The sequence below is a fragment of the Typopeltis vanoorti genome, chromosome 13 (genome assembly GCF_054136105.1).
Source record: "Typopeltis vanoorti isolate ZY-2024b chromosome 13, IOZ_Tvanoo_1.0, whole genome shotgun sequence".
NCBI lineage: Eukaryota > Metazoa > Arthropoda > Arachnida > Uropygi > Thelyphonidae > Typopeltis > Typopeltis vanoorti.
In genome coordinates this window covers 4,990,446-5,015,549 of record NC_143561.1, presented here as the reverse complement: position 1 = coordinate 5,015,549, position 25,104 = coordinate 4,990,446, and the positions used below count along the sequence as shown (strand labels likewise).

The 25,104-nt window shown below is 35.3% G+C and overlaps 1 protein-coding gene across 2 annotated transcripts in view; it reads right to left on the bottom strand.

The window, feature by feature from the left end:
* Chd1 (chromodomain-helicase-DNA-binding protein 1) overlaps positions 1 to 25,104 on the bottom strand; it is a 557,090-nt gene that overhangs the window by 453,521 nt on the left and 78,465 nt on the right. For both annotated transcript variants that reach the window (XM_090402402.1, XM_090402403.1), the window contains exons 4-6: positions 19,954 to 20,037; positions 8,865 to 8,920; positions 971 to 1,234 (exon numbers count right to left, since the gene is read on the bottom strand). In XM_090402402.1, coding sequence (XP_090258528.1) covers positions 971 to 1,234; positions 8,865 to 8,920; positions 19,954 to 20,037 — 404 coding nt within the window. The remainder of the gene's footprint in view (positions 1 to 970; positions 1,235 to 8,864; positions 8,921 to 19,953; positions 20,038 to 25,104) is intronic.

Sequence of the window (25,104 nt, the reverse complement as noted above, 5' to 3'; positions counted from 1 at the left end):
TATATCACTGGTGGTGTAATTATAATAGTAATTACATCACCATTTTACAACAATAAAAATATACAGATATCTTATTTTTAAGAACAAAAATTCAAGAAAATGTTTTAATATTCAATTGCTACTCTAGGTACGGGGGGGGACCAACTTTTCCTTTTTCATTGTGTCAGTTGCTTTCTCTAAAGCCTCAAAAAATTCCTCCACTTCTACCTTAGTAGAACTTTCTGTGGGACCATACCTCTGAACTTCTGGCACAAAATGGTTGGTAAACCAGTCCTCGAAGATTTGAAGTGTCACTCATGCCTTCTTATTGGACTTCCAGATGACAGGCAGTTGATCCTTCCAAATGCCCTTTAGTGCCCTTGGATTTTTAGCCTGATAGACCAACAAGGGCTTCAGTTTTAAGTCGCCAGCAGCATTAGCCAATCCTTTCACGTGTTCAAGGATGTGAACTTTATCCTTGATAATAGTCCCGACTGTAGTACGACTTAAGTTCAACGCACGGCCGATATTCGTCGCCGTTTCTTCCTTTTTTGCCCTTTTAATATTGTTTAATTTCACTTCTAACATAATGACTTTCCTTTTCTTCGACACACTGCCATTGGAAGAGTCTGCCTTACGTTTGGGAGCCATATTGAAGGGTAAAAAGTCACAAAAGTGAGAGCACAGATGTAAACAAAGCATGCGGTACCCAAAGAGTGTATGCTGGGATCTAAGTGACGCCACCTCTCCCAAACAAATCCCGTGTAACGGCATATTCTTCCACCACACTCACAAACAAGTTCGGCTGCAACGTTTGAGTCTTACGTCGCGCTGCTTCAAGTCGAAATTTATTTTTTAAATTATTTATGGGATTACTGCCGTAAAGTCGAAACGATGCATGTCGAGGATCCCCCCCCCCTGTACTTTCATCTAATTGATTCAGGATAGTTAATGATAGTATATTAAGGCTATATTCAGCAAGTTTAATTACCTTATTTTCTTCTTCTTTCTTCGGAGGTTTATTTTTTTATCACTATCTGATTCAAAATCATTTTCATCATCAGAAGAACTTGAGATTTTCTTTTTTTTCCTAACAGGGTGATTACTGTTAGATGACCTTAACCGGTTTGTTGGATGACTACTTGTTCGGGTCTTTTTGATGTTACTAGCAGATCCTGAAGAGTGAGATTGTCTTCTAGTCGTGATATTATCTGCATCGCTGTCACTATCATCACTACCATGCCAGTCTGAACTACTACAAGAAAAAATCCTTTACTTCAAATGAAATATAAAGGACAGTAAAAATATTTTGCACATATATTAAAATTTAATAAATAGAGTAATTTACAGTCGTGACTGCACTAGTTAAACATAAAATCACCTATTCAAATTTTCTAGTTTCTAATATCCTACAAATGTTATGTATGCACAATTGTGCCATACACATTAATAATGTGTACAGTCATTTTCATGCACATTGAAACCATAAATAACTGTGATCTACTAGAAAAATTAATTTTGAATGGCTGATCGGAATTTGATTTTGTGATCATGGCGTGAGCACATAATTCAGAACAAAAGAATACATTAATTTCATTCCTATAAAATTGTTAAAAACTACAACTGTGTTAATATAATTTCCCGACATTTCGACCTTCATATTAAAGTCACCATCTGGAGTACAAACACAGATATATATATATATATATATATATGTGTGTGGTGATCAGCTTTTACTCGTTTGTTGTACATTTGAAAAAAATATAGATTTAATGACTGTAAAACTGAGATAACATATAAAGATTTTAATGATAAATACTACTAGTTTCGGCATATAGCAGCCTTCTTCAGGTATTTATAAAGGAATACTAATAAACATTGAATTATCTAAACAAACTGGAAATTACAGGTACAAATTGCCTCACATAATCGATACATAAAAACGTTGTATTTTTTCAAGTTGTTACAACTGGCGTGCCATTGTTTATTGCAATTGTGTGTGCAGGTTCACATGAACGCCAATATTGAATAACTGCAGCATGGCTATCTGGGATGTTATAACTTAAATTGTTGTTTAAGTGGACCGGGTTCAGCAGGATTTCCCTTGATTCTACAATTTTCCTCTCAAACTCATCATCACAGCGAAAGATATTTTCTGATCTGTTCCAGAAAACGGAGTAGCTTTGTTGGTCATCATTAGGATTATTTGAAAAAAGAACATGACTGGATAACGCAGTTGCATGAGATCTTTTATAAGAGATGTCTCTCTTATGCTCTTCTATCTGTTGTTCAATAGATTTGTTTGTTTGTCCAAAGTATGGGATATTGCAATCGCACCACAATTTATATACTCCAGGGTACTTAAGGTTGTGATGAGTAGGTTTTGGATGGCTGATTAGAGAACGGATTTTAGGAAGTGTGGTGAAGAAGGTTCTGATATTATATTTTTTAAGGACTTTAGCTATTTTTTTGGAGACTGTGCTAATGTATGGAATGGAGATGCTACCTTTAAAATTAATAGTCTCTGTTGTGCACTGCCTAGGAGGATCCAGAAGAAATTTCTTAATTGTTTTTTCAGAGTATCCATTTTGTTTAAAAATAAGAGTGAGGTGATTCATTTCTTTTTGTAGTTCATCTTGATCATTTAAGAGAGAACGTGCTCTGTGTCCTAAGGTAGATATAGTTCCAAGTTTTTGTGGTGGAAAATGATGAGAAAGATTATGCAGATATCTATTGGTATGCGTAGGTTTTCTGTACATAGAGATTTTTAATCTTTCAGAGCATCGTGTAAGCATAACATCCAAGAAAGGTAAGGAGTTATTATTTTCTAGATCAGCAGTAAATTTTATATTAGGATGTTGGATGTTTAGATGACGAAGAAAATCTGTGAGAGATGTGTGCCCGTGATTCCAAATAATGAATATATCATCAACATATCTTTTCCAAACTTTTGGTTTAAATGAGAAGGAAGATATGGCTTTCTTTTCAAAATCTTCAAGGAAGATGTCAGCTAGCACTGGGGACAAAGGATTGCCCATTGCCAGGCCTTTGAAAGGTATTTATAAAGTATTCCTTTATAAATACCTGAAGAAGGCTGCTATATGCCGAAACTAGTACTATTTATCATTAAAATCTTTATATGTTATCTCGGTTTTATAGTCATTAAATCTATATTTTTTTTCACATATATATATATATATATATATATATATATATATATATATATATAAAATATAATAAATAATTTTTTGAAAATAATAATAATAATATATATATATATATATATAAAATAAAATAAAAAAGGAACTACATTGAACAATTTCTAAAGTCCTCTCGTATTGAAATTTTCTTCTGTTTGGGTTTGTTTTGGTTGTTATACAAATTGAAGATGGATCCTCCACATTCTTGGAATAATTAATTCATCATTTTTGTTCAGATTTGGATGATGTTTCAGCATTTCACAAGCTTCTTTTAATTTTTTTTCAAACCAGGTTTTGGTGCCTTTCCAGTCAACTCTGTGGCATGTTTGGAGTGCATGGTCTGATAGGTCTGTTTTACCATAGTGAAGGTATTAATGTGGCATTTGTGTTCAAGTATGCCAACAAAACAATAATGTGATCAACCATTATTCTACTGGCCTGACCTCTAGGTCAGGCCAGTAGAATAATGGTTGATCACATTATTGTTTGACTAGTGGGAAAAACTACATTGAAGCTATATCTTATTTTCTGATAGGAATATTCTTTCCAGTTTCACCTATATAAGGCAAATTATAGGTAAACTGAATACAGTATACTCCAGGTGGGCCAGTGGATCCTTGGAGGAGTTGAATAAGTTCTTTAATTTGGGAGGAGGTTTAAATGTGGGATTAAGGTTGTATTTCTATAGAATTCTGTTTATTTTATCTGATATCTCTTTAATGTGTGGAATGGCTACAGTTTTATTGTAAATTAGTTTAATTTTATTATTAGGTGCAGTCTTGTGAAGAAATTTGTTGACAGTATTTTTGTTGTAGCTATTTTTTTATGTAGGTATTGCCAATAATTTTTAATTCTTGCTTAAGTGCTTGCTGATTGGAGCAAATCTTTAAAGCCCTGTTTTTTAGTGTTAATAACACCTAGTTTTTTTGATGGATAGTGGTAAGAGTTTATGTGTATATATTGGCTAGCAAGTGTAGGCGTACGGTAAACAGTGAAGGAAAGAGTGCTAGAGGGAAGACGTGTGACAAGTGTATCAAGAAATGGAAGTGTGTTCTGACTTTCAACAGTGGAAATTTCAATTTCAATTGTATGCGTTTGTGTTGTTTTTGTTTAGGTGTCTGAGGAAAGTGTCTAATATCTGGCGACCATGGGGCCAGATAACGAAAACATCGTCAATGTATACCTCAGTCAGACTTTGGTTTTTAAAGTAAAAAAAAAATCTAGAGAACTTTGCTCAAAAGTTTTCATATAAAAGTTAGCAATGGGGTCGGGTGGGGTAGAATGATGCAGCGCCTGTGACTTCTTTTTGCAGGTAAAAAGTATTTTGCCGCACACAAAATAACCAGAATGCAGTACATGGACAGTATATTTGTAGGGTTATATTTCACAAGTTTATAGGTGTTGTTATCTGAGAGTGATTCGTTTTTTCTGTAACTTATACAGTTTAAATAACTGTGGCATTGCTTTTATCAGCTCTAGTAATTAGTCCTTAGAGCTCTAGTACTTACAGTTTTTTTTTTAAACATATTAAAAGAAGCATAAGATTTCAACCTACTACAATAGCTGATAAAATACAATCAGAAGCCTCCAACATTTTAAATAACGCTAAAGCAATAACTAGCAACCTCACCAAAACTGAATGTGAAATCTTTAAAGTCAGAACATTGTAATTACTAGAGCCGATAAAGGCAGCGCCGTGGTTATTTTAAACCATACAAACTTACCCACAAAAAATGAATCAATTAGTCTCAGATAACAGCATGTATAAATTTGTGAAATATACTACTAATTGGATTAAAAAGAAAACAATAAAATACTTAAATAATTCACTTCCTGGCACGAAGATACAATTAAAAAACTACTTCCACAGTATGCTCGTTCACTGAAAATTTACGGTTTACCACTTCAGCCGATAGATGAAGGTATCGAAAGCACCAATTATCATCTAGCCAAGAAACTAGCATCCACACTAAAGGAGTTGGTAGGTCGTTTCCCCTCCTATATAAAAAACACACAACACTTGTGAGCAAAATTAAAGACATTACACTTGATAAAAATGATTTATTAGTCCATTTCGACATCCCTGCCCTGTTCATAAATGTCTCAATCAATGACACAATTCTCCTTTTACAGCACAAATTCCTGCCTGATATCATGATGCTCTTTGCCCATACTGCGTTCTAGTTATTTTGTGTGGCAAAACACTTTTTTACCTGCAAAAAGAAGAAACAACCATGGTTCGCTATTATTCCCCCAATTGCTAACTTTTATATGGAAACTTTTGAGTAACATCTCCTAGATTCTTTTATTTTAAAACCCAAAGTCTGACTTAGGTACATTGACAATGTTTTCATTATCTGGCTCCATGGCAGTTTGTTGAATTATAGATGCCGCACCTATAATTCAACAAGATTTTTAATTAAATATGTGGAATAATCCATGAGATGCAAAGAAATGAGAGCAGACATACAGTTTCATTACTAAATTTCTTATAGCAAGGTGTCAGTCTGCTAAAGATACTTGAATATTCAAAATCCTTATATCATTCAGTTATCAGCTGTAACTCATTAATTAAAATATAAACAGGTATCTAAGAATATTGAAATGAAACAGAAATGATATATGAATTATAATAAACGTAGTACATTACGAGAGAGAGAGGCAATCATTTCGATTTAAATTCGGTCAGCGTAAAAAAGCTTCACAACTCTCTTTAAAGAGGCGTTCATATTTGAAGAAAGTTGTGAGGCTTTTTTTTTTTTACACTGACCAAATTTAAATCGAAATGATTGCCTCTCTCTCTTGAAGATCTGGGAGACTTTTATGTTATGTAATCATTAAAAAACTAATTATCTTAAATATTAATTATTTATTAATTTCTTTCATTTCCTAGCTCACGACAACATTGTATTTTAATAGGTGATCCACCAAATGTTTGTTACTTGTATTCTATTCCTATCTGTTTGTAACACTGACGATGTACTATTATTTTTAGTACGAAATATCTACCTTATTTATTAATTAAAGTTATTTGTGGACTGACGTATTGTTTTTAATAATTATACTATGCCACAGGTCCCTCTAAAACTAAGTCTCAATATTGTCAGATTGTGGCCTTACTCTGGGCCCTTTTTCATCTATCCAGGTACCAAACACTTGCCATTCTGTTTAAGTGATGATACCAACTTAGATTAGCTCTGTTCATACATACATTTTTAAAACTAATGAAGTCAATTTCCTTTCTAATTTCTTCAAACAATTCTGCCATTGCTGCCACAGGTTAACTTGCTTGGTTTTCCTCAGAACTCTCATATTTGTGTCTAGTTTTTCATGAAATGTTTTATTTCTCCACGTTGTTGGTGGTTATTCATAACTGCACTCACTGTATATCAACACAAATATGTTTCATTATGTTACATTTTACTTCTTGCTAACTTTCAAAACCATAACTTAAAATCAGTAAATTTATTTATTATTCCACATCAATTTATTTAAAGCCATACCAGTCTGGTAATTATATTATTTATTTCCACATTTAATTTATCACCTTCAGAAAAACTGTGTCTAATTACTAGAAATGCTTTACTATAAGTTCTCCACTAGTAGTAGATAATTTCTACTAAAATCTTTCTTTAATTGTTAATTTTTGTAACAAACTTGTTACATTAGTTATTCAATTTAATTTAACAGAAAGAAGAAGACACCTATAGTGGATTTATTTAAGCATGAATAACATTATCTGTCTAGTGAATATTATGTAATTCAGCAATGAAATGGCAGCCTATTCGTCCAAGTGGTTACAGTATCTGCTCTCTAAAGATTACAAGTTAAAATCCTGATCTGGGCATGGATGCTTTAGTGGGGTAATGTGGGAATTGGGGTAAATTTCGGCATCTGTATGAGACCAATACCTCACTTACTGGAAGCCTGTGGTGGCTTGATAAAATTTCCATATCGAGTTTTTAGAGCTGGGTTTCCAGGCTATATAAAAAATAAATAAAATACAAAAAAAAATATAAAATTAATAAAAATCCTTAGACCACCTATGGTACAAACATACTATAGGTTTATATAAACAATTTATGGGTAGGAATCGCATCAAAAAAATCAGAAGGGCACTGATATCCCTACTAAAGTAAAGAGTTGTGTTTGATATCTCCTACTGATATGCATGTTTAATGCTATTTCTTTTCATTTTTTTTTTCATATTTGTTATTTGGTCAGATGATGATGATTATGAGAACATGTGCCCTTGCCTCACACCTTGTTTTACATCAAACCATCTTCTTGTATAATCTTCAATTATAAATGTTGACTTACAACTTATATGTTAAACATTGTTTCATTGACATTATGTAACTGTAGTATTTTGAAGAGCTTTTCTCCTATACCTTATCACAAGCATTTTCAACCTACCAAACTTAAACACAGGCGCTTTTTATATTTCCATGATTTCTCGACTATTTGTTTTAGAGTAAAAATATAATCTTCACATGTCCCATTTGGCCTGAGCTCATGTTTTATATCAACTTTGGTGCCATACATTCATTTTGAAGCTGTTCCTGAATAAACCTCCTTAGTTTTGCATTCCTCATGACACACACTTCTTTAAAAAAAAAATAATAATAAATAAATAAAAAATACATATAAAAAAAGATTATGATATTATAATCAGAGAAGATTGACAAAATTCACACAATGGTGAAAGCACATAGATGCTGGATATTTTAACCAATATTTGCAAATAAGTTATATCATTCAGTTTTGTTAAGATAAAATGAATAATGTTTGTCATATCCTAATTCCACATGCTTTTAATTGTAGAATGAATGAAGGCCAGACATGGTTTAATATAAAAGACCTTCATTTTTGTTATGCTGGGTAGTGGTGCATAAAATTTCGGAAGCTTCCTTGAATTTCCTGATGTAACTATTGTGCAAAGCATGCCATTATTAGCTTGTTGTCAACAGTACTTGATTATTTTCATTTGTTTTGAATGAAAACTTATTCTTCTTCTGTTAGCTGTTTATCAGTTATTTAGAAAATTCTGCATTATTTTTCCAAAGATTTTGAAGCGTGGCAAAAGAAGAGTACTCATTTATAATTATTACATATTCTGATCATTATCTTTTTTTACATTTGGGATAATTTTGGTGAAAAGAATATTATAGAAAAGTTTAGTCAGTTGTTTAATTAGATAAAATCCATCGTTGTTACAGAATGGGTATTTCAATTCCAGGTGCTTTGGGTGATTTGCTTGAATGGAACTCACAAGAACTGGTAATACAGCCCCCCCCCCCCCCCCCCCCATCAATTAATCTGAAAAAGAAATATGAAATAACAAAAATATTGCATATGTATGATGTCGAGACAACTCACTTAATGCGAGGAAGGAAGCTGGATATATAACTACATTAATGTGCATTGGCATATAATGGAAATAGATAGTGAATGAAAATATTACACACACACACACACTTATATGTGCATAATATTTCATGTGACTGTATTGTGAGACATGCATCCACAACGAGAGAATGAAAATAATACCAGAAAGAGATATGAGCATTGAGGGGGGGGGGGGGGGCAATGGTTTTTCTTAAAGTATGAGGTCATTTTAAGTTAATTTACTTTTTATTAACTTAAAAAGGAGAACCTGAAATTCTGTAAAATAATCATACTAACTCTTTATGGCGACTTAGTCTTCGAGAACTTCTCCTGCTGTCACTGCCATCAGATTCCTTCAAAGATAAATAAGATTAAATTTGTTATTCAAGTTTTCATTGTCTTATACAGTTGTGTTACATGTTTAAAACATATAATATATCTACCTATGTGCAGGAATAGGAGAATGTTGTTTTGTTTCCTTGGAGATTTCTTGACAATTTCATATATATATATATATATATATGAGGGTGGTCTGAAAAGTTCTCGGCTTAACAATGAAAAGACGAATTTATAATTGTTAAAGATACCAAGCTATTTTAAACCTGGTTTTTACTCCATTTCCCAAGTAAGCAAACAGACAAATAAGTCAAGTTTGCGCCTGCACATAATGCAAGTCTAAGTGACCAGTAAAGTCGAACAAGTCGAGGTAACTTGTGGTAAAGTCGGAATAAGCTCTGATCACTATTCTTAATATTTACCCTTAATGCAAAGACCATCTCCTTGAGGAGATGTATGATGCTATGCATTAAAGGCAAGGGGCCACTACCCAGACCGGTTTCGACTTTTATTGAGGTCTCATCAGTGGGAGCCAGACTTAGAAATACCAAGGTTAAGTAATACAGAGCTTATAAGTATTTTACCAAAAGGTGCTTTGACCATATTAAAGAAAATTCTCAGGATGAGAGATAGATGTAGAAAGTTACTGACAGATATCAAAAAGTGGTATACAGGGAATGTAAGTCTGCAAAATTTAAGTCACCGAGTCTGATTCCAAATGTCTGTTTCTTGTTTGGAGGTGATCCTGCCAATCATCCCAGCGGCATCCTCAGGAAGAAAGTTAAAAGAAAGCTCTACAAGGACTGACATCAACCCAGCAGTGGAGATATTTCTGGAGACTGAGGATGTTATTCAAATCGAGTGTCCAACACTCTTCCCAGATCTCATCCCCATAGAACACATTTGCAATACGTAAACACAAAATTCCCCTTCAGAAAACAAACAAGGCCTTAAGGAGGAGTGTGTGTCAGTATAATTTTCAAAATTATTTTTATTTTTCAACATAATCTCCCTTAAGACTAAGACATTTATTCCACCGATGCTCCAGTGCCATCCCTTTAGTGGTTCTCAGTAAGATGTGCAAAATACCCCTTTACAGTTGCAATCACTTCTTGATTCAAAGAAAAATGCTGACCAGCGAGGAAGAGTTTTAGTTTTGGGAAGAGATAGAAGTCAGAGGGAGCCAAATCTGGGGAAAAGGGTGGATGTTCCAACAATTGATAGTGCAGATCATCTCTTAATTTTCTCATTGCCAAAACACCTTTGTGGGCAGATGCATTGTCCTGATGAAATATGATTTTTTTATTCGCAAACTGGGTCTTTTCTCACGAATTTTTTCATCTACTCTGGTTAAAAGATCGGAATAATATTCCCCGGTTATTGTTTTACCCTTTCGAAGATAATTAATAAACAAAATGCCTTTAGCATCCCAAAACATCGATACCATGACCTCTCCTGCTGATGGAACAGACTTTGTCTTCTTTGGCACTGAACAACCGGCTTCTGTCCACTGTTTTGAGTGCTGTTTGGATTATGGTGTGTAATGATGAATCCAAGTCTCGTCCATAGTAATAATGCACAAAATCATTTTATTCTTGTTAAAATGTTCCAAGCACTGCTCAGAGATTTTCATGTGTGAGCATTTTTTAATCTGCTGTGAGCAAGCGTGGCACCCATCTTGTGCAAAGCTTTTTCATTTACAATTCTTCATGCAAAATAAAGCCTACACGTTCATTTAAAATGCCTATAGTCTCAGCAATTTCACGCAATCTGACTCGCCAGTCATCCAATACCATATTGTGCACTTGATCAATGATTTCTGGAGTTGTTACACTTTTTGGGCATCCTTCACGTGGATCATCTTCAAGGCTGGTACGGCCATGTTTAAACTCGGCAGCCCATTTCTTAATTGTCGAAAATGAAGGAGAAGAGTGCCCATAAACTTTATAAACTTCTTTTGGTGTTAAACCTTCTTTTACAAAGAATTTTATAACCGCACAATACTCAATTTTATCCATTTCAAGGGATACAGACAACACTTTTGCTTCAGACAGCTGAATAAAAAACAAGCTGCTTGATAGAATGACTTGCAATTTCATATGGTTGCTTATGATAGATGAACCAACTTAGAAAAAAAAAAAAATAATAATAATAATCTTGCTGATAATGTTGCCATATTATGGTCGAGGCCGAAAACATTTCATACCACCCTTGTGTGTATATATATATATTTTATATGTTTTCATAACAAACCAGGGATTAAAATGGTTTTGAACTACAATAAGAGATCCCCTCAGAACAATTCATATGGGACTTCTTCCCCCCCCCCCCCTAATTGCTTGAATTGATAATCCTGAATAGAAATTTCTTTGTTATTGTGAATTTTTCATCGATCCAGATTAGAACAATTTATTCGTTCCTTTAAAGACGTATTTCCAAGTCAGAGCATTAATTTCCATTTTGCTCCATAAAAAACATTACACATATATATGCACATATAGGATGATCCAAATATCTTGCATATCAAAGTATTTCAATTCCATTTAGCTGTTTCACCTATAGATGGCACCATAGGACTATTGGACATTATCGTGTAATCTATCCACCACATGTCAGGTATTGTGCATACAATGCATCGTTTTGTTTATGAGGAAAGAAACGGTACTTTCCCAGAAGCAACAAGTCCTTATTTTGAAATGTTATTTTGCCTGTCTTTCTTACACAAATGTTGTAGAGGAGTTACCAGAAGTATCCTGACTCTGTTGCTTCTCAAAATGTAATAATTATGATGAATTGTATTTTTTAAAAAAATGCCTTGCTTATTATTTCGATAAAGCTCTTATTTTAGTCCGGAGATTCATTGTGGGACAATGAATCTCCGGACTCCACGGAGATGCCGTAAAATAATCATAATGATTTGCACTATATATAACTGGGTATGCTCATATAAACCACATACATTTATCATCATCATTATCAATTTCCTGACATGTACCCTCAAGGAGTGTACAGGATATGATAGTACTACACGAAAAATTTAAATAATTACTAGCTTCCTATCTACAATTTTCTTCCAAATCAGTCTGTTACCTGTCAAGACTCCAATGTTATCATATCTTATATTTCTATTCTAAGGCACTTTTTGTACCATATCAATCCAGCTATATCTTCGTCATCCTCTGGGTCGATTTCCTGCCAACCGGGGCAGAGAACACTTGTTTTGCTAATCTTTCCTCACCCATTCTGTTTAAGTGACCATACCACCTGAGATTAGCTCTGCTAATGCATTCCTGGTTAGGATAGAACTTGACAATGTCAAGTTCTATCCTAATATCCTCGTTTTTAATATGATATTGCCATTGACACCATCTGTTCACACCTGTAATATTTCTCAGGACTCTCATATCTGTGGTCTCTAGTCTTTGGTCAAGCGTTTTACTTCTGATCCAGCTCTCAGATCCATAAGTTAAAACTGGTTTGAACACTGTCTTGTATAAAGCTAATTTAGTGTTCTGACTAATTTCTCTCTTATTCCATATGAATTTATTAAATTGACTTCCTACCATACCAGCTTTGTTGATTCTGTTGTCTATTTCCATTTTTAATTTACCATCTTCACTAAAAATCGTGCCTAAGTAGCTGAAATGCTTTACTTGTTCCACAGGTTCTCCATTCATAACGCAGTTGACATTTTCAACTATTCTACCTATTTTCATTGTCTTTGTCTTTTTAATGCTCACCTTCATACAATATCTATTACAACAGTCATTCAATTTAGTCAGGGAATCTTGCAAACTTGTAGCAGTTTTATTTAGAAGTATAACATTGTCCACATAAAGCAAAGGTCCTCCTTTACCAGCTCCCCCAATCTCTTCTTTGGCCACCCCCACTCCCCCCCCTGCACATCCATTTGCATGACCTTTCTTCCCATATACTCATCCTCCCTCCTCATCACATGACCAAACCATCAACCTTGCCTCCTGTATCTTCACTCCTAAGTTTGTGACTTTCACCGTTCCCCTTACATAGTCATTTCTCAGATGATTTTTTCTGGTCACGCTGCACATCCACCTAAGCATTCTCATCTCTGCTACCTCCATCCTGCTGATGTTATTTTTCCTCAGGGCCACAGTTTCCACAGCATACATCAAAGCTGGTCGCACCACTGTTCTGAAGATTTTTCCCTTTAAATTGACGACACCCTCTTATCACATAATTCCAGCCATCTCTCTCCAGTTTCCTCTATTCAGCTTGTATCCTGCATCCCACTTCCTTCTCAGCCTCTCCATCTCTTTCACTGTTGAACCTAAGTACCTAAAGATGCTAACCTTCCTGATGACACTTCCTTCCAGCTCCAGATTTGTCTCTTGGCTGCCATCCAATTTGCAACACATGTACTGTCTTACGTTTGCTCAGCTTCACACCTCTCTCTTCCAGTACTCTCCTCCATCTTTCCAGTTTACCTGCCACTTCTTCTCTTGATTCTGCACACAACATGATAATCATCTGCATACAACACTGTCCAAGGCACATCTTCTCTCACCTCTTCCATCATCACCTCCATCACAATATTAAACAGGAATGGACTTAATGCTGATCCTTGATACAAACCAACTGTCACTTGAAAGCTTTCTGTCTCTCCCAAGCAAGTCCGAAGTCATCTTCACATCTCTGTACTTCTCCTGCACCAACCTGACATATTTCTCCAGTACCTTCTCACTCACACACCTCCATACTTCTTGGCACCAAGTGGTATTTGATTCTTTAACGATACTTGTGACATAATGATTAGAAATATATACACGTTTAAACAAGAATAATGTTTAATTTGCCAAATATTTCTCTATGAATATTACAGACCATCTTCTGTGGCTACATAGGAATAGTTTTAAAAAAAACAAAGTGGAATACGAACAACTGATCATTCACACATAGAACGAGCCGTGTGATGTCATATCGCTAACTATTAGAAAAGTAAACATTTTTAAAGTCATAATTAAAGATATTAATTCAGAAATTCATGTAATAATCTTAAATAACATTAGACTATGGGAAATTTACATTAAAAAAAAAAGTGTTATCCTGATTAAACTTTCCCAAATTTTTGATATAGATATACAGTCATTACTGTTACATCGTTACTTTTCTCTATATTATACCTTATTCTACCTCTAAATAGCCCGCTTTCTATCTACTGTTGTGCCTTTAAAATATTAATTCAGTACTATTTCCTTTTCGGATATTGGCAAAATTTATTTTATGCTGCGCCAGCCAATATCCTATAACAGAAGAGACTCTTGTTCAGGGAAACAATTCTAAATTCAAGAGATACACACAATAATTAATCTTACGCTAGTGCCGTGCAGATTCAGTTAGCAGTCGTGACCTGAATCTCACTTAAGCAATAATATCTAATTCCTTCCTGCCAAAAGGTTCTATTTCATAAGTGGTGGTTTGAATTTGTAATCAGGCATAAACTCAGGTATAAGGTGCAAAACATGTTTATTGGAAAAGCACAAAACATTTACAGTTAAGAAAATTCAAATACCCAATAGAACAAAACTCACTCTAAGTTACGGTTCATACTAAATCACAACAATGAATTTGAGTAGGCTAAATCCTTTAATTACGAAAGGATAAGATTAAGTGTAAGCATAACACTACTAGGATATAATTCCTTTCACAGGTTATTCACAGAACACGCATTGAACACTTTCATTAATACTCTATCAATAACCATCTTAATTCTAAATTTCATTAGTCAAGCCTAGCCATTCTCAATCAAAATACTGCCTATCAACAATTCTTCTTTATTCCATGGGGGCTTAAATAATTCAATCAAATTCCCTCTTAAAAGTCCTCTATTAGTGTCCTTAGTTTACAGTATACACAAATTTCTTATTCTTCTAAGCGATTTTTAACATAGAATGAAATTCTTTACATTACCTGATACTTTCTGATTTCATGGCGCCATCTCATGTAGATCTGGATTACCTTACTGTATAGTTATCAGCCGTCTTTGCGCCTGGCGATGCACTATGCTTTTCTTTGAATCATTTCCAGACTGTGGCGTGCTGTCTACCGTTCCGCAGGAAATTTTCTCTGTTCTCCTTGATGGGACTTTATTCGAAGGCTCAATTCTGCATAGGCCATTGTAACACGATCAGCTTCACTTGGAAATCCTCAAACATGGCCCTCGTCATCCGACATCACTGTAGCCGACCCACTGCTCTCTCACGAATCCCCAACAAAAATCCTAAAACTGGAATCCAGAAACCGGAAGAAGAAAAAGCCCTGTAATATGGTGTGCATCGTCTTTTATTCACCCTTTCGGGCGCCCTCTATTCGATGTTTTTTTTTTTTTTTTTTACCCACGTACCCCATCGTTCATGCCCCTTGGGTGATCCTATACTCTCCCTAATCTGTTAGGTTACCCTATTCCAGGTAGTCGTTATGATGTCACTTTCCGTGTAGGTACAGCCTCCATCGCTACTCTCGACTCGTACACATTATACACGATTATTCCGGATTACTACTTATTATCTTTCTGGAAATTTCATAATGTACTAGATTCTGACACAAAATTCTCTGCTTTTCATTTCAGTTATACAGGAATAAATTTCAATATATGGCACATATGGACTACACGTTATCACATAACATAAAGAAATTTCTCATAATTATTAGCTGATGTGCAGGTATCTCCTTAATTAGTAATATTTATCATGTTAAATCCTGAATGAATGATTTCTTTGCAAGATTCCTTCATTCAGGATCTAACATTATGATTCAAGTTAGGATGTTAAACGTTCAAATTTGTAGCAACATCTGTGTAGGAGGAGAGTCTTGGACCAAAGGATGTTGTAGCTTGTTTCTAATCCATGCTGAGCTAATCCAAATTTCTCAGGTTTGTAATTCTAATACTTAGCGATATGACACCATGCGGCTTGTTTTATGTGTGAATGATCAATTGTTCGTATTCCACCTTGTTTTTTAAAACTATTCCTATGTAGCCACTGAAGATGGTCAGTAATATTCAGACCAAAATATTTGGCAAATTAAATATTATTCTTGTGTAAACGTGTATATATTTCTACTCTATGGTATGCCTTCTCCAGATCAATAAACACCATATGTAGCTCCTGTTGTTTCTCGTGAAACTTTTCTATCATATGCCATAACCCAAAGACAGTATCCATCATCAATCAACTAGGCATGAAGCCAAATTGCTCCTCTGCAATCTCCAATTCCTCCCTCAGTCTTCCATCAAGAAACCTTTCTAGGATTTTCATTGTGTGGGACATCAACTTTATTCTTCTGTAATTCATAGTCTTGTGCATCCCCTTTGCCTTTGTGAATAGGAACAAGAGTACTTTCCCTCCATTCCACAGGCATTTTCTTCAATCTCGAATTCATATCAAATTACTTCAGTAACCCAAAATGCACAGCAAGCTTTATTTCAGACATGTATATTGCCATTCATTATGGAAATAAGTTAGATCCAATACACCGAGAGTTAAATCACTGGCATATGTCATATTTAAATACATGAGTAGCAAATGGTGTATCATCATATTATTAGCATTGCATTTCATCCTTCCACAAAGCAAGGTAATATCTCATCCAACAAAAGGAAGTGTGCAGTGCATTGTGAAATAATGAGGCAATCCAGCTGATGTGAAAACAACTGCCTCTATATATTATTATTATTATTGTACAAGCACCTCCACAAAGTCCAAACTCATTATGGGAGACCCAGACAGCACAATCTATTATACCTTTCCTTGAACACATTAACAGACAAATTGCTCATAGCTGACACTGGTAACTCATGCAAAAATCTAATCCCCACAACCCAACTAACCACGTATTTACTCCACTTCCAGGAATGAGCTCTTGTTCTGTATACTCTAGCCAATTGCTGAAACATTTCCCCTGCATCAATCCTATAAAATCCTTTAAGTAACTTAAATGTTTCCATCATATCCCCACTTTTTTGACTACCAACCAACTTCTGCAATCCACAGACCCTCAATCTATCCTCATATGGAACATTACACAGACCATTCACCATCTTGGTTGCTTGCTACTGAATCCTCTCCACCACTTCCTCATTCCCAAGAAACCCAGGAGAACCAGACCTGATCACAGGAATCCAGATGTAGACATATCAAGGCCTTAAAAAGAGAAAAAAACAACTTCCTTATCACTACTCGTTAGTGTGGTCTTCAACAGCCAAGTAATCTTATGAGCTAGCTACCTTAGCAAAACCAAACCAAATCCGAATTGCTTTGAAATTGCTAAAATTAAATCCGGACATCGTAATCACTAGAACTGATAAAGGCAATGCTATAGTTATTTTAAACTGAACAACATATTTAGAAAAAATGAATCTAATAGTCTCAGACAACAGCACCATCAACTTGTTAACCAATTGAATAACCCAACCAACTGAATAAAAAAGAAAATGGAAAAGCTACTTAAATCAGTCACTTCTTGGTCCAAAGACATTTAAAAAATTACTTCTGCACTACACTCATTTCCCAAGAATTTACAGTTTACCAAAGATATACAAACAGAACGTACCACTCTAGCAGATAGTTGAAGGTATAGACAGCCCCAATTCTCACCTAGCATCAACACTCAAGGAGTTGGTAAATCATGCCCCCCCCCCCTCCTATATTAAAAGCTCACAACACTTTGTAAACAAAATCAAAGACATACTGGAAAAAGGTGATTTATTAGACAGTTTTGACATCTCTGCCCTCTTCTCAAACCCCAATCAATGACATAATCCTTCTATTACAGGAAAAATTCCCTTCCGATACCACAGCACTCTTTGCACATGTACTATGTTCTGGTTATTTTGTTGGCAAAACACTTTCTACCTACAAAAAAAGAAGGCACAGCCATGGGCTCACCATTACCCCCCCCCCCCCCAACTGCTAACTTTTATATGGAATATTTTGAGCAACATGCTCTAGATTCCTCACCTGTAAAACCCAAAGTCTGGCTTAGATATGCTTACAATGTTTTCGCTATCTGATCCCATGGCCGCCAGACATTAGACACTTTCCTCAGTCACCTAAACAACGAACACAAACACATACAATTCACAATTGAGATTGAAAAGCAGAACACACTTCCTTTTCTAGATACACTTGTCACACATCTTCCTTCTGGCAGTCTCTCCTTCACTGTTTACCGGAAACCTACACATACTGGCCAATATATACACAAACTCCTACCACCACTCAACACAAAAACTAGGTGTCATTAACACACTAAAAAGCAGGTCTTTGAAGATTTGCTCCAATGAACAAGCACTTAAAGATGAATTAAAAGTTATCAATAATACCTTCCTAAAAAATGGGTACAGCCAAAATACTATCAACAAAATTCTACAAGACCTCACTTAAAAACAAAAATAAACAAGACTACAATAAAAACTGTAACCATTCCATACATTAAATGGATATCAGATAAAATAAACAGAACACCACAGCAATACAATCTTAAAGCCACCTTTAAACCTCCTGCAAAATTAAAGAACTTACACAACTCATCCAAGGATCCACTTCCTCTGCTGGCCCACCCTGGAGTATTCATTACACCTGTAATTTGCCCTATATAGGTGAAACAACTTGTACAATTCAAAAAAAGCAACATAAACAGCACATTAAATTTAATAACTATGGTAAAGCTGGCCTTTCTGATCATGCCCTGAATACTTTACACAGAAATGACTGGAAAAACATCGTTGTTTAAATCACACCAAAATATGGTATGAATATATAGTTAAGGAGGCCTATGAAGCATGATGGTCTAAAAATCTCATATAAATCTCTTATAAAGTTCAGAGTGGTGATGCTTCCTCAATGTTACAAATTTTGCAGATGAGGAAGACTTTTTTGGTATTGCTAAACTTGATTGGTCTTGTGTGGCCAGTCTTGAAGTGAGAGATCATGGTAGTGGCACGGCGATTAAACTTGGAGTTGATGGTAGCTCCTGGTTTTTCCACTGAATACCAGTGAGTCATGTCCTAGAGAATCATTCTTTTTACATTTTCTTTTTGAGTAGTTTTAAAAAGATCAAAATGTGTGGTATCACACTGATGTTGCAGCCATTTTTGCTACTTGATCTGCAGTTTCATTTCCTTTTAATCCCATGTAGGATGGAATCCATTGGAAAATTATGACCATAAATATGACAGTTCTAAGATAGATTAGGGAATGGTTAGATGGCATCATATTAAAAATGAAGATAGAAAGAAACTTTACATTGTTAGCAGGAATGTATGAGAAGAGCTAATCTCAGATGGACACTTAAACATATTGTTCCCTAGGAAAGAAAAGATTAGCAAAGCAGGTATTTGATGCTAGGAAGGTAGGAAAAAGATCTGGAGGAAGACCGAGATCTAAGCAGAATAATGCAGTTAAAAATATGTTAGAAGACTGAAATATAACAGCTGAAAATACTAGATTCCTGACAGATAACAGACTAGGGAACATCAAAACTACCTTAAATTCTATGAGCCAGATTAATATGGACTTACAAAACATACTATTACTTCTATACATAAGGTTCTTTGGAAAGAGACCGATAAGAGCAATTTCCTCATGGATTCTCTACAAAGAGAGCTGTGAAACTTAACTTTATTGCCCTAATCTCAACAGATCCAATGAACTACAGTTATCTCCTTTGTGGGAAATTGTCTCCTTAGTCACTTGCTAAGGAGAAAAATATGTTGCTCTCCATTATTCATGTTTACTCTCCATGTTTGTACATTTAATCTCCAGTTATGTTCTCTTGTGGCTTTATCTAAAATTCAAATTATACTCTTGATTCCTGGATGAAAATTATATAAAATAAATCATTTCACATATATTTTCAGCTCTTATTTCTTTATGTAAATGTCAAAACTTTTATCTAGTTTTCCTTCCTATAACGTTATCCTGAATATGTTCCAGTTGTGAAATTATAAAATATAATATATTATGAGTTTAATGGAGGGAAAAAACAAATATTGAATGTAACAGAATGAACTTGCCTCCTTAATTGTATATCTTTCTGGCTCTTTACGAGACCTTGAAGATCTCCTAACACCATACACATCTGGATATTCCTCCCACATCTAGAAATAATTTTTATAAAATCCTATTTAATGGTTTCCAATACACTTTTTAAATATATCTTTAATAAATAAAACCAGATGTATTAAATATACTTTTCAATGAAGAATTCAGAAATCAATTTATCATTTTCTACTACCTACTGTTTTGAGTAACATGAACTTTAATTTTAATCAGATTATTGATTATTACCCAATATTTTATGGCCACTATATAGTAATATATAGTGGTGTATATATATATATACACACACACACAAAAGTTATCCTATGTCAATCAACACATGAATGATATTGTCTTAATTAATACAGGAATGTCCTATAGGTTCGGTGACAAGACTTCATTTATGGTGACTGAATATGACAGGCATATGCAGGTCAATATAGAAATACTGTGCAGTTGTAGCAATTTTGCTTTTTTTTTTTTGTAGTCAATGTATGCAAAGTCAAAAGAAATGTCATACTTTTTTTTTAATAAAGAAAAAAAAAAGGTAAATTAACTATATTTTGTTTTCTTTTCCTTCATGGTTACCTGGTGATCAGAATTCATTATAAAAATTATGGAAACAACTGCCGTGTTAGAATAAAACTTCAGTTTAATGTAAACCAAAATAATCAGTCGACATTATGACCTTCACATTAAGGTCATCATCTGGAGTATACACATATATACAAAGAAAGATCTGCACTACAATTAACATGGTATGCTAAAGTTACATTGATTTAGTCAACTCTTAAAACTATTGGCCTGACCTCCTATGGGGAAAAAAAAAAAAAAACTACACCAACGGTCAAGTCCAGTTAATATTATTATCTATTTGGTTACAAAAAAATAAACAAAACAGTATGGATGGGGGTGGCCAATAAAAGAAACAATTGTTTAGAGTCCCCTAAAGCCAGGATTTGCTGGAAAACTTGAGGAACTAAGTGGAATGAATGTGTACCATCTAAATTCTTGGGATTTTTATGCCACCATTATTGTTAAGATTAGGATGGTTAATCAAAATTTCTTAATTATTAATAGCTTGATTTATTTTTTGTAATAATAATAACATGAGTCTAATGTTGATTTTTTTTTTCACCAGTTGACTAAATCAATGTAACTTTAGAATACCATGTAGACTGTAGTGCAGGTTGTTTCTTCATATATATGTGTATACTCCAGAATGTGAAGGTCAAAATGTTGAGTGATTATTTTGGTTTATATTAAACTGAAGTTTTACTTTAACACAGTAGTTGTTTCCATAATTTTTATAATGAATAACTATATTTTGGATGAAAAAATACAAAGCATTAAATAAATAAAAACAGAATCCTACACACCATTCTCTTAGTGCTGTAAATACCAGATGGTTGAATGGAAGTTTCTAATTACAATAAAAAATTTCAGGTAGTTAACTTATGGTCACTATTGGAGCCATATAGTTAAAATAAGCATTATATGTTTTAAAGGAACAGAAGTATGAATTGCAACTTAATGCTCCAAGCTACTGTTCAAAAAGTTTGAATAGCAAACTTTTTTTATTGTTAAACCTATTAAGAATTATTCTTCCCCCTTCCTACATATATATGCATACATATACACTATCTACCAATAATTGTCTGGACACTTTAGCAATTTACAACTGATACCAGCAGGAAAACTCTCAGGAATGTCCACCTTTGGCTTTCATCACCTCCTGCATCCTTTGAGGGAGGCGTTCCACCAATGTGCGGCAGACATCAGGTGGAATTCATCTCCATTCCTCCATCAAAGCAGCACTGAATTCAGTAACAGATCGAGGGCATGCTGCTCTGGACCTCAATCGCTGCTGCAGTTTGTCCCACAGGCGTTCAGGTCAGAGCAGTCATTTAACACCCATTTCTTCATACCATTCCACAACAGCTGCAGCTTTGTGGCATGAGGCATTGTCGTCTTGATAGTAAGATGGGTCCATTCCATATCCATTCTATAAAAACTCCACAGTGTAGGCAACATCTGATTATCTAGAATATCAAGGAACTGAGCTGCCTTCATGGAACTATGGACAACAACCAGTGGTCCCACTCCAAACCAGCTGAATGCACCCCACCTTCCACCAAACTTTACTGTGGGTACAACACACTGTGGTAACAAGCATTCACCAGGCTGCCTCCACACCACACCCTGCCATCAGACTGGAAACAGGTGAACCTTGATTTATTGCTCCAGAGTAGTATCTTTTTCCACTGATCCATTGTCCAGTTCACATGCTCTTTGCAAAAAGCTAGATGAGCCACCTTGTTTGTTTGTTGTTGCGATATTCGGCTTGTGTGCTGCCGCTCTTCCATGGAATCCCAGTAAATGGAGTTCTTTTCATACAGTATTATTTCTCACCAAGATGTTACTGGCACTTTGGAACTCATCACGGATGGTCTGTGCAATTGTAGCCAGTTTTTGCGTGCCACCTCTTTTAACACCCTCCTGTCTCTGTCAGTCATTTTTGGTGGCTACCCTTGGTGTTTTCCTGTACAAGTGACGCTAGGATGTCTCCATTTCAGTGGCAATGGCATACATGGACATACTACCAATGTGGCAGTTGATATATAATATATATCAACATGGAGTTACTTGGGACTGGAAGGTGACCACCATACTTCCTGACAGAAACTCAAATCTCAACTTCCTCAAACACTACCCATCTCTGCTTTATCAACTACACACCCTTTAACTCCTTTTGCTTTAGAGGTGGCGTCAGCACATATGTTTGCTCTGATATATCATGCCAGAGAGTATAAAACCTGGAATCTCCCAATTTTGACCTCCTTTGGCTAAAAATCACCCTGCCCCATTTGACCAAATTCATATGCATTCTCTACCACTTTCCTAATGCCAACAAGCACCCTGAACTCTTCAATTACCTTTCCTCAAATCTTGATTTTCTCCAATGAAGCTCTCTGAACAGTGAAGTCATCTTCCTTGGGGACTTCAATATCCACAACACTATATGGTTACCCACTTCCAACTGCACAGATCAAGCAAGTAGAGAGGCCAAGACTTTTGCAATCAAATTGTCCACATGCCTACCAGAATACCAGACAATCGCAACCACTCCTCAAACACTTTGGACCTCTTCCTCCTCAGTGAACCATCTAAGTACACTGTGAATGTTGTCTACCCTCTATGCTGCTCAGACCACAAATGTAGTGTAGATTTCTTCCCCCATGGAGCAACACATACAATCACTCACATCCATATGTTGTATGGCATTACCAGAAAGCCAAGTGGGATGATATTCACAACTTCTACTCCTCATTTCCTTGGTCAGATCACTGTTTTCGGTCAGCCTAACCAAACCTATGTGCAGAAAGAATCACTGAAATAATACCCATCAGCATGAAAATATTTATATCCTGCTCTATCCTAAATTCTCGTCCCCTATCTAAGCCTTGGTTATCCTACATGTGTGCCAAGACTGTACAAAGGGAGTCAAGCATATCACAACTGGGTTGCAAAATTCCAACTTCCTATACAGCCTAAACCAAAGCCCAGAATAGCTACAAGATTTTATCACCACATCAAAAACTGATTTTAAGAGAGCTAAAAGCAGGAAACTTGCATCCTGCTCAAACAACAGCCATGCCTTCTGGGCTCTAGCCACAGCTATTACCTGGAGCTTCTGCCGAACACTACCCCCATCACTATTACACTCAGATGGTACTATTGCATCATCACTCACAGAAAAAGCCCACCTCCTGTGCCTCCAAATCTTCTTACATAGCTGATCATGTCCACAACCATTCTAAATGCCCAGCACTCAAAGCAGTGTTTGAAAGAGATCAGAAAAAGTTTGCTCAAACTGGATACCAAAAAATCTCCCAGTCCTGATGACATCCTTCCAATTGTTCTAAAGGTCTGCTCAAAGCTGACTCCCACTTCACGCTGCCTATTTAGGGGAAAAACAATTACCTTCAAACTACCATCCAATTTCTCTCACCTCTATTCCTTCCAAAGTAATGGAAATAACCATCAATGGCCAACTCCTACACTACCTTGAAGACTAATAAATGACTGATAGTATGGATTCTGCCACTGTCAATCAACAGGGGACCTATTAAACTATATCATCACACATCTCTGGACAAACACCTTGGAAAGGTTTGGAGACTCTTAAGTGGTTGATTTGAGTATGGCAAAAAGGCCTATTAGAAAAACTCATACCATTTGCCCCCCCCCCCCCCCGATAAGGAGCTATGCAACTAATGCTAGGGTCTCACAAGGCTCTGTACCCTTGCCCACTCTCTTCCTTCTATACATAAATAATCTACCCTAGATGACAGCCAATCTAGCACACAGTTTTGCTGATGACAACACATTACACTCCTCCTCCTACTCTTTTCATTTGAAAACCCTGCAAAGCACAAATCACCATAACATCCAGAAATCTAACCTCTTCTACCTTAAATTCCGATCTTCAAAGCATTCAGAAATGGGGTTTGGGTAACATTATCAACTTCAGTGTCAGTAAAACACAGCTCTGCATTATTTGAAGCTCCCACAAAAGAGATAAATACTAAATGGCTCCCCTACTTCCCCCTCCTTAAACACACTATTCCTATACAGGTATCCCTCGTTATATGCGATCTCACTTTACGCATTTTTTCTATAACGCGATTTTAAAAAGTTATTTAAAAAAAATCACGACCGGTAGCAATTTCACAATCACCCTGTGTGTGGTCACGTGATTTTGTGCATGCACCGCAGGAGCTGATGTTGTTACTGCTGAGAACTTTCCAGCAAAATTTCTAAGTGTAATTCAGGAACATGGTTATTTGCCTCAGCAAGTAATCTTGATAAAACTTGTGTATTTTGTTTATAAGTTTAAATAATTCATTCATTAAAATTTCTTTTGCTCACAGGTGTAAAGTTTTTATTTTGTTATCCTCCTGAAGAAATCCCTATCCCTATCTCACCCATGCTAAATTCAACTCACTTTATGCAATTTTGTGTTACACAATTATTTCATAGAACCAATTAATCACGTAAAGCGAGGGACACTTGTATATAACCTTCACACCACATTCAAACCACATATCAAATTAACAACTCTG